This window comes from Orcinus orca, chromosome 16, assembly GCF_937001465.1.
Source record: "Orcinus orca chromosome 16, mOrcOrc1.1, whole genome shotgun sequence".
NCBI lineage: Eukaryota > Metazoa > Chordata > Mammalia > Artiodactyla > Delphinidae > Orcinus > Orcinus orca.
Genome location: NC_064574.1, coordinates 29,849,355 through 29,859,326, shown reverse-complemented (window position 1 = coordinate 29,859,326; position 9,972 = coordinate 29,849,355). Strand labels below are relative to the sequence as shown.

The following is a 9,972-nucleotide window of genomic DNA, read 5'->3' as shown; positions in this document are numbered from 1 at the left end:
TAGACATCCATGTCTATGGATACTAAAGGCCAAGAGTTAAATGAAGAGCCCAGGGTTAGAGGAATAAATTTTTTTTTTTTGTTTTTTTTTGCGGTACGCGGGCCTCTCACTGTTGTGGCCTCTCCCGTTGCGGAGCACAGGCTCCGGACGCGCAAGCTCAGCGGCCATGGCTCACGGGCCCAGCCGCTCCGCGGCATATGGGATCTTCCCAGACCAGGGCACGAACCTGTGTCTCCTGCATCGGCAGGCGGATTCTCAACCACTGCGCCACCAGGGAAGCCCTAGAGGGATAATTTTGAAAAACCCGATCATATAGGTAGCATTCAAAAGTCATGGGACTGGATGGGATTGATAAATTCATTCATCAGATATTTATTAAGCCCTTGTTTTGTGCTAAGCAGTGTTCTTCTAGGCACTACAGCAATGAACAATACACAAAGAAAAATCTATACCCTTCGAACTTACATTCTAATGGGGAGGATAATAAAATAACATATATGGTATGTTAGCAATCAATGTTAAGGAGAAAAATAAAACAGGGATGGGTGGGAAGATTGCAGTTTTAAACAGGACGACAAGGAAAGTCCTCAGTGGGAAAATATTATTTGAGCTTAAGTCGTGAAGGTGAGGGCGTGAGCCGTGCACATACCTGGACGACTAGCATTCCAGGCAGAGGCAACAGCAAATGCAAAGGAGCTGAAGCAGGTCGACTAAGTTCACGGAAAAGCAGGGACACTGGCTGTAGAGGACAGAGCTGGGGTAGAGTGGTGGGAGATGAGGACCGAGAGTTAATGGGCTGGGGCGCGGGGGGTTGGGTGGTGAGGGTGAAGAGGAGCAGCTCTAGTACCGACAGAAACTAGGAAGGTGTCCAACAGAGAAGATCCTAAGCCTCTGCGATTCAGTTTAACGTTAGCACCGCCCCAACCCCGCCGAAGCCCCGCCCCGTTCTAAGCTCACGGCTCAGCACCTCGGCCGGAACTCAAGGGACTGGCTCCGGGACCGGAAGCAGCCTTCTACCTTACCCCATTTTGCCCGCGGTCGCGTTTCCGGTAGCGGCGGCGGGAAGCGAGCTAGTGGCGGGCTTCTAGGCCTCTGCGGAGGCGAATCCGGCGGGAATCCGAGCCATCAGAACCGCCACCATGGTGAGGAGGCATAGGCTGGCGGCGCGGGAGCTCCCGACTCTGTTGTGGAGTGGGGAGCGCGACTAACCGGGAAGGAGGCCGTGGGTTGGCCGCTCCGGGCGGTGAAGGCCCCGGCCACCGCGGCCCCTCAGTCGGGACAGGGAAGACCCGGACCTTGGTCGCTCGGCGGGGTGGGGGAGGGGAAGGCTGGAAATGAGGGTCCGAGGCCAGGGTCGCTCGGTGCAGGAGAGGTTAGAACTGCGTTGCGGTCCGCCACGCCGCTGTGACCACAGTGCTTGGGATCCCGTAGGCGCTGAGTAAACTTTGCAGCGTGAGTGTGTGTGTGTCTGGGGTGTCGGAGCAGGTACTAGCGCCGCACGGTTACTGGGGAAGACCCGGTGAGAGACTCAGACTTGTGAAGGCCGGTGAGGGTCCGAGAAGGAGTTGCGGAAAGAGGTGGAAGGGCTTGTGTCTGAAACTAGAGTCTTGGTTCTAGTAGATGGGGAGGAGTGAACGGAGGATGAACGAGTGGAGGAAAAGTTCAGCTCGTTTGTTCAGCATATATGTATGTTTGAGTATGTCTGACTTTTCAGGCCCTGGGGCTGCACAATGAAATGTTTACTTCACCGAGTTCACTCTCTATTTGGGGACATGGATAGTATAATTCGGAATGGTAATTCAGCATTAAGTAAAAGTAACGGCGGGGGGCGGGGTAAGAAGGCTTTCTGGAGCAGAGTCCTGAAAGATTGTCAGGCGCTTTCCCAGCGAAAATGGGAGGGAATAGTGTAGATCCGGAGGATTGCCAGAACAAAGCATGAAGGGTAGCACCATTGAAAGTTCCTGGAGGGGAAAAGGAAGAATGAGGTGGGAGGAATTGGCAGGAGTCTGGTTATTAATGGCTTTACATGCTACTTAATTTTGTTGGTGATGAGGGATGCCACTGAAGGATTTTAACCAGCAAAATGACATGAACTTAGTTGTGTTTAGAAAAATAACTGTTCGGTAGCTGTTATATATTGGGTGAATTGGAAGCAGGGAAACCTAGTAGGGTATTGTTTGGAGAATTGGTTAGAAGAGTAGGCACTGGATTCAGGCTGACTAACATCCAACACAGCTTAACCTCTTACAGCCTCAGTGGCCTCATCTGTAAAATCTGATGTTAAAGATTAAGTGAGAGAATAGTGTTTATGGCAGTGCCTGCCAGTGAGCACCCAGTAAGAATTAGCTGTACAAGACAGATGGACCAATAAATGTTACCATAAATGTTCAGACCATGTGGTTAGAAGCTGTGATTACAATTGGGTTAAAATGGTCATCTGAAAGAGACTGAACCACATAACTTGGGTCTCCAGGGTGGCAGGAGTCGAGATTCCAATCCATGCATTTGTAGGTTCAGAGCACCTGTGCTCGTCCAAGCTCACAGAGATCAATAGTAAGCACAGTGCCTGGTACTTAGAAGGCCCTTGCATGAGTTAGGATTGGCCTATACCAGTCAGACTGATAGGAGGCTGATGAAACAAAGCAAATGCCAGGTCCTTTATTTCTAGAGAGAAGTGTAACTGCCAAGGGCACTTGACATTCTCATTGTGAGGTCTATATAGTCTCTCTATTTTACCAAAACTACATTGGAAGCCAGGCTATAAAGCAGAATAGGTTGTTGGGTTAATTAAGGAGTATGTCAGGTTATATATTCTCATTATGTGTTCAAACTCATTAGCACTCTGAGCACCAGAAAGTTTTTCTCTCCTAAAGGTAATCTTGGAGACACACTAACAAATTATTGATTTGGGGGATTCCATTCTCGCTTCCAAGCTGATCAGCTCCTTTCTGATAACAAGCTCTTCATTGATTGGATTCTTAGTGCCAGTCCCATTCCAGCTCTTTTACCCAGTCTTTTTAATGAGATGTTGGTGTTCGACAGCACCTATACTCTACACAATGGCAGATGGCTAATCTCTGATATACTCGGGTTTCATTAGTTTGGAGCCACCTTACCCTCTCACCCCTGAAACATACACAGCATAGACAAAGGCAATTGTAATACGAGAAAGATGATTTTAAGGGAAGGAAGAATAATAGCTCAGGATTGAAAACAGGGTGATGTGAGAGAATTCCCAGGAAAGGTCTGTGGCTGGAAGACAGAGCTGAGACTACTGAGAAAGACAGACATGGAAAAGAAGGCTGCAGCAGAAGTTTTAAGGAAGGACCAGGGCTATGTGGGTCTAAAAGAGCTGAGTCCCATTCTTCCTGATTTCTCCTTGCAGACCGTGGGCAAGAGCAGCAAGATGCTGCAGCACATCGACTACAGGATGAGGTGCATCCTGCAAGATGGCCGTATCTTCATTGGCACCTTTAAAGCTTTTGACAAGCATATGAATTTGATCCTCTGTGACTGTGATGAGTTCAGGAAGATCAAGTGAGGAGTGGGCTGTGGGGGGAGGGATTGGGTGGATGGGGAGTGGTTTGGGTGGGCGGGCCAAGTGACAGGCGGTGATGTAGCTAGCTAGTTCCTCTTGGTTTACTTTCCTGTTTTACAGGGCAGATTAAAATGGGGATATTGGACACTAAGACAACTCTTTCCTTAGTCTTGCTCTCTACTTCTAGCAGAGTACAAATTGTAAGGAGGGCTGCTAGGCTTTTTGTTTCTCTGACTTTGCGTGCCCCTGAGTACTGGGGTAAAGGGCTCTCATGTTCTCCCCACAGGTGTGTAAGGGGGGAGAGCTTGATTTTCTGGCCTCATTGCCTATTTGTAAAGCTGTAGCCTAAAGGGCTCTCCCAGTGCAGCCTGGTCTGAAACTGCTTTAAGAAGCCTCTGACCCTCTTCAGGGTAAGTGCTCAGCTCCCCTTGTGGGTTTGGGGCCAGTGATTTTTTGTTGGCATTTATAGAAACAATTGGAGAATACAATTCCATAAGTTATTAGGTAATTCCCTTGTCTTAGGACTCACAGATCTTAAGCTTCTAGGCTATTAAAAGATGTGGTCTTGCATTTCATCCTATTTTACATTCAAGGCATCTTGAGGCCCAGAGGAGTTACATGACTTCCATGATCATCCAGCTCTCTTTTGTCACGTGCAGCGTCCATAGTATGTTGCCAGTGGCTGTGAATTCCCTTTGATTCTCTTTGGGACAGTTGTTTTCTTTGTGGCATGAGGTCAAGAAATACAGCACAGAAAATGTGGTAGAGATGGCCGAGTGCCAGGTACACATTAGACAGTGACCAACAGATCAGTGTAGAACTATTCCAAATTGTTCTCTTCTGTATTTTTAAATGAAACTAACTTTATTCTGATAATTAAAAAGTGTCTATTAGAAAATATTTATTAAAAGTACATAAAAGTATGTGAGAAAAAACTTAAAATACCCAGAAAGGGTTTTTTTTTTTAAATTGTGAAAGGGCAATACATGCTTTTATTAAATAAGAAGATATAGGTAAGTCAAAAAAAGGAAAAAATGGCACCCACAGAAAACTACTGTTAATATAATATAAAATATCACTAAAATGAAACCTTTAAGTTATTTTAAAAAATTAGGGTATTTTGTATTTATTTTTAGGATATTGGCTGTGGCTTTCCTTTCCTTTCCCCATCTTCTTGCGGTTATTTTTCCTGGTTTACATTCATTTATATTTTGTTCATACTTCTCTGGTTGTTGCTGTTTGGAGATTTCTGTTTTTTGTTCTTTGAGGACAAAGGTGTAATTTCTATGTAGTTAACTCTTAACCTTTTCCTTTATAACTTCTATTTCTAATGTGAGGTGAGGGGTGGAGTTACAGGCCTGTGGGGTTGAATTGGTACTAGAAGGATACTGCATGTAAGTGGAATGAGTGGGATTCAGTTGACTGAGGAATTGTTTCGGCTGCCTTCTGGCACTGGTGAGGCATTAAGCTAGAGGGAGGAAAAGGGTAATAGCAAAGAAGAGATGACTGAGGAAAGGCTTTCACAGTGGCTACATGAGTGAGCCAGGGCTGGGCTTTCTTGACTCTTACCCTGTCTCTTGGTCTGTGCATCCTATTGGCACGGGAGACAACCACCTAAGGGGTTACAAGTTCAGCCTGTGAAGACTGTCCAGAGGAGCTGTCTTAGGGAAAGTTTATGTACCATTTGTCAGTAGATATAGTGTAAAACAAATCTTGGAGTGTCCTTAGGTAGGTGAACTTGAACTTTACCCTTTTTCTAATGCTTGCTTTTTTGTTCCTTCTCCTAAACCTGTCTTTAGACCAAAGAACTCAAAACAAGCGGAGAGAGAAGAAAAGCGAGTCCTTGGTCTGGTGCTACTTCGAGGGGAGAACCTGGTCTCAATGACAGTAGAGGGACCACCTCCCAAAGATGTAAGTCAGCAGAGAGCCAGTGCAAGGCCAGGAACCTTGTGCAAGGGAGGCCTCACCTGAGCCAGGCTCTGTGTGGGGTTCTCTCTTTCATTGCAGTACTCACAGGCATCCTCTGGTTTCTGTCCCCCATTTACAGATAATAAACCAGAATCTTAAAGAGGTTACCTTGCAAGTAAGAAGTAGGGAACTAGAATTTGAGTGTTTCTAACTTGAAAGCCCTCCCTTCTTCTTTAGTTGATGGACATAGTGAGTCAACAGAAGAGGCATCTAAGGCCATCCGGGTCAATTCTTAATGTTATGACAGTTTAGTGACCATAAAAAGTCATAACTCCAAACAGTAGAATACATATGTACTTTTTGTACAGTTATAGAATAATAGTTAATGTTTATTAAGCATCTGCTATGTGCCAAGCTCTGTGGTACCTTCAGTATTTGATTTAATCCTTATAACAGTCTTTTGAGATAAATGATTCCCACTTTATAGATAATACAGACTGAGGTTTAGTAACTTGCACAAGGTGTCACAGCTAGAAAGCGGTGATACTGGCATTTGATTCCAGGCAGTCTTGGTTCATTAACATCAGCCTACCTTTAGAGATGGAAGAGGCTTTAGAGGATCTAACCAAATTTTTTTTCCCTTTTTCATTTTAATATATTGTTTGTTAAAGGAATAATCCTCTTACCTTGTTTTAATTTTTGTCCACATGGTTTTTTTTTTTTTACTTAACATGTAATAGGTATGTAATATATCATTCTGCTTTTTCGCTTAATATTGTAAACATTTTTCCAGTTGCTGTACACTTTTAAAAAGTCATGGGCTTCCCTGGTGGCGCAGTGGTTGAGTCCGCCTGCCAGTGCAGGGGACACGGGTTCGTGTCCCGGTCCAGGAAGATCCCACATGCCGCGGAGCGGCTGGGCCCGTGAGCCATGGCCGCTGGGCCTGCGCGTCTGGAGCCTGTGCTCCTCAACGGGAGGGGCCGCAACAATGAGAGGCCTGCGTACCGAAAAAAAAAAAAAATCTCTAGGCCACAAGCATTTTAACATGTATCTTTATTTTTCAGACTGGCATTGCACGAGTGCCACTTGCTGGAGCTGCTGGGGGCCCAGGGATTGGCAGAGCTGCTGGCAGAGGAATCCCAGCTGGTGTTCCCATGCCCCAGGCCCCTGCAGGACTTGCTGGGCCGGTCCGTGGGGTTGGTGGGCCATCCCAACAGGTGAGGAGTTGGGGAAGGGGTACCAACGTCTGGTGGTTAAAATATAGGATAGAGTGAGGGTCCACAGTTTGGGAAGAGTCCAAAGTGATCAATCAGCTTATGATTGTCAGGCTCTCAGTATTTCACTGTGCTTCACATATGGTCCCAGAGTCAAGCAAAAAGGAAAACTTGCTATTACAGAATAATGTTGATACTATTAAAGATGCAGGGGATTTCCCTGGTGGTCCAGTGGTTAGGACTCTGCGCTTCCACTGCAAGGGGGCATGGGTTCAATCCCAGGTCGTGGAACTAAGATCCCACATGCTGCGAGGTGTGGCCAAAAAATGGGCAAAAAAAGTAAAGAGATGTATAAAAAGTATTTTGGCCAACTGAATTGGAACAAAGTGTTTCCATGACAGCATTTGAATTCTTGACCCTTGAACAATGCAGGGGTTAGGAATGCCAACTGTTTAGTTGAAAATCTGCATATAACTTTACAGTTGGCGCTCTGTATCCAAGGATTCGACCAAGATTGTGTGTAGTACTGTAGTATGTATTGAGAAAAATCTGCGGATAAGGAGACCCTGGCACTTAAATCCATGTTCAAGGTCAGCTGTACTACAGCTCTTGCAACCTATTATCAGTCTTACTTGAAAATGCAAGTGCCTTATCTAATTTGGATTGGGCATACTTAACTTAGGCCTAGAAAATGGGAATTGAGCATTCAAGCTTGATCTTCTCTGACAGATAGTTTTATTTTTTATTTACTTATATATTTATTATTATTTTTAAAAATTTACTTATTTACTTTTGGCTGCGTTGGGTCTTCATTGCTGCGCGCAGGCTTTCTCTAGTTGCGGCGAGCGGGAACTACTCTTTGTTGTGGTGTGCGGGCTTCTCACTGCGGTGGCTTCTCTTGTTGCGGAGCACGGGCTCTAGGTGCACGGGCTTCAGTAGTTGTGGTGCGTGGGCTCTAGAGTGCAGGCTCAGTAGCTGTGCATGGGCTTAGTTGCTCCACGGCATGTGTGGGATCTCCCCAGACCAGGGATCGAACCCATGTCCCCTGCGTTGGCAGGTGGATTCTTAACCACTGCACCACCAGGGAAGTCCCTGGCAGATAGTTTTAAATAGGAAGTCTGATGCCACGAGTTGTAGCTTAGGGGATTTGGTGTCTGCTGTTTCTTTACCAAGTTGGGGAGGAGAGTGGGACACCGCATTGCACTGTACTGTTCTGCCTAACTTCTCTCCTGTGTCCTCTTAGGTGATGACCCCACAAGGAAGAGGCACTGTTGCAGCAGCTGCAGCTGCTGCCACAGCCAGTATTGCAGGGGCCCCAACCCAGTACCCACCCGGCCGTGCGGGTCCTCCCCCACCTATGGGCCGAGGGGCACCCCCTCCAGGTGAGAAGCCCATGAGGAGAACCTTGCTAATTGATAGAAGATGCCTTAGCTGGATTTATGATGAGACATAACCTTGACTGAAACTGATGATGAGTTTGTGTAATTAAGCAGGATTACTCTGAGATCCAGCTTGGCTGACTGACTGTGGAACTATCTGGGCAAGAGCCTCACTTCTTTGGCTCAAGTCCTGGTTTGCTAGGAGGGACTGGGAGGGTGGAATGGTCCTTCTGTCTCAAAACTTGGTGGACAGTTTTGTATGTTTCCTGCTACCTTTTCAAGACAGACACTTGAGCTATATTCTTGGGGCTTTTCTCTTGCAGGCATGATGGGCCCACCTCCTGGTATGAGGCCTCCCATGGGTCCCCCAATGGGGATTCCCCCTGGACGAGGCACTCCAATGGGCATGCCCCCACCAGGCATGCGGCCCCCTCCCCCAGGGATGCGAGGTAAGTGCCTTCAGCAGTTGCGTTGACTTCCTTCTCTAGAGCCATGTTGGGATGGGCAGTGGAGGGAAGATTGGATTTTGACCATACCTTTGGGCTTTTAGGCCTTAAGCCTCAGGAAGTGAACTCTTAGAGGACAGTTTTGTCCAGAAAGGAAAGAGGGAACAAGCATTTCTTAAATTGACCTTACCTCCCTCTTAGAACAGTGAGAGCAGCCCTGTACACAGGGCTCAGTGTCCAGGGCAGTATTCTCAGGTCACTGTAAAATAATGCATTTTGTTGCATGACCAACAAAGGTCTTATGCCCTTTGGTTTGGGAGTGTCTAGTAATTAAGGAGGGGCTCTGTGCTTTGCTACACTATTATGTGTATCTGTTTAATTCCAGTTTGAGAAATGCTGAAGGAGATCAGCTCTCTCATTTTATAGATGAGGAAACAGGCCCAGAGAGCTCAGTGCCCAGACCAGTGTTCTTTCCACCAAGCCATAGTGGCCTCTAAGTTAACCCACGGCCAAACCTGCTGACCACTGTGTCTCTAATTCGGGTTTTGCATTTATGAGCTTTATAAGCATAAGGAGCCCAGTTAGCCCCAGAGGAGTCCCCCTCTGATCATTTGATAACTGCAGGGTGTGGGAGGCTGGGGTAGGGTGGGGATTCAAGTTGCAGATCAGGCACTGACTAAACTTCTTACTCTTACTTCAGGCCTTCTTTGACCTTGGCCACAGAGTTATGGAAGTAGCTCCACAGAGGCGTGGGCCCGATTCCCCAGGGCCACGTTACCACACCTGTTTGTTTGTTAAGCAGTTGTTCGCGGAGTCTCACCGGATTGTCTGGTTTCCCTTACAGGGCCCCCTCCCCCGGGAATGCGCCCACCAAGGCCCTAGACTCATCTTGGCCCTCCTCAGCTCCCTGCCTGTTTCCCGTAAGGCTGTACATAGTCCTTTTACTTCCTTGTGGCCTGTGACACTAGTTTATAATAAACTCTTAAGAGAATATTATAAATGCACCTGGTATGTTTGCTTATTTTCAGAAAAACCTTTGATATGCTGGGTGCTTAATACGAAGTGTTGCCTTGAAAAAATTTAGCCCTAATTGTAGCTGCTTCCCTTGTAAAATACTATATTCATGTATAGAGATGCACAGCCTCATCCAAGAGAATTACAGAATTGAACTACAAGAAGACATTTCACTTGTCAAACTGGCAAAGATCACTTTGTTGATATAAACATTCGTACCCTGTTGTGATTGGTATGTCCTCTTTGGAAGGCACTAATCTAGATAACTTCTTGAGCAGTACTTTATTTTATTTTTTAGAAACTAAATGTTACAGTTTATTCCATCTTCATGATTAAAGGCATTACAGGGCAGGGTGGGTAAGCAAGGCAGATAAAGCAACCCCCCCCCCCCCAACATTTAACCAGATGCCTCATTTTGGTGTTTTTATCATATACAGGTTGACTTAATTCATTGACTTAAGTTGAAAGGTGGC

At 46.3% G+C, this 9,972-nt stretch overlaps 1 protein-coding gene across 2 annotated transcripts; it reads left to right on the top strand.

Moving 5' to 3' along the window:
- The first annotated feature begins 982 nt into the window (after nucleotides 1-982).
- Nucleotides 983-9,489, top strand: SNRPB (small nuclear ribonucleoprotein polypeptides B and B1). Of its 2 annotated transcripts, none has more exons than XM_004285336.4 (7): nucleotides 983-1,142; nucleotides 3,386-3,537; nucleotides 5,338-5,449; nucleotides 6,511-6,663; nucleotides 7,904-8,042; nucleotides 8,363-8,488; nucleotides 9,330-9,489. In XM_004285336.4, the coding sequence occupies exons 1-7, from the start codon at nucleotides 1,140-1,142 to the stop codon at nucleotides 9,365-9,367; spliced, it is 723 nt and encodes a 240-aa protein (XP_004285384.1). In that variant the 5' UTR covers nucleotides 983-1,139; the 3' UTR covers nucleotides 9,368-9,489. The 2 variants fall into 2 exon arrangements, with proteins under 2 accessions (XP_004285384.1, XP_004285385.1); XM_004285337.3 differs by having other exon boundaries at nucleotides 9,186-9,489.
- The last annotated feature ends 483 nt before the right edge of the window (nucleotides 9,490-9,972 follow it).

Excerpts from the sequence above, each read along its gene's own strand:
- SNRPB (XM_004285336.4), top strand. Across the intron at positions 3,538-5,337 it reads GATGAGTTCAGGAAGATCAA|ACCAAAGAACTCAAAACAAG; the intron begins GTGAGGAGTGGG and ends ACCTGTCTTTAG. Across the intron at positions 8,489-9,329 it reads CCCTCCCCCAGGGATGCGAG|GGCCCCCTCCCCCGGGAATG; the intron begins GTAAGTGCCTTC and ends TTTCCCTTACAG.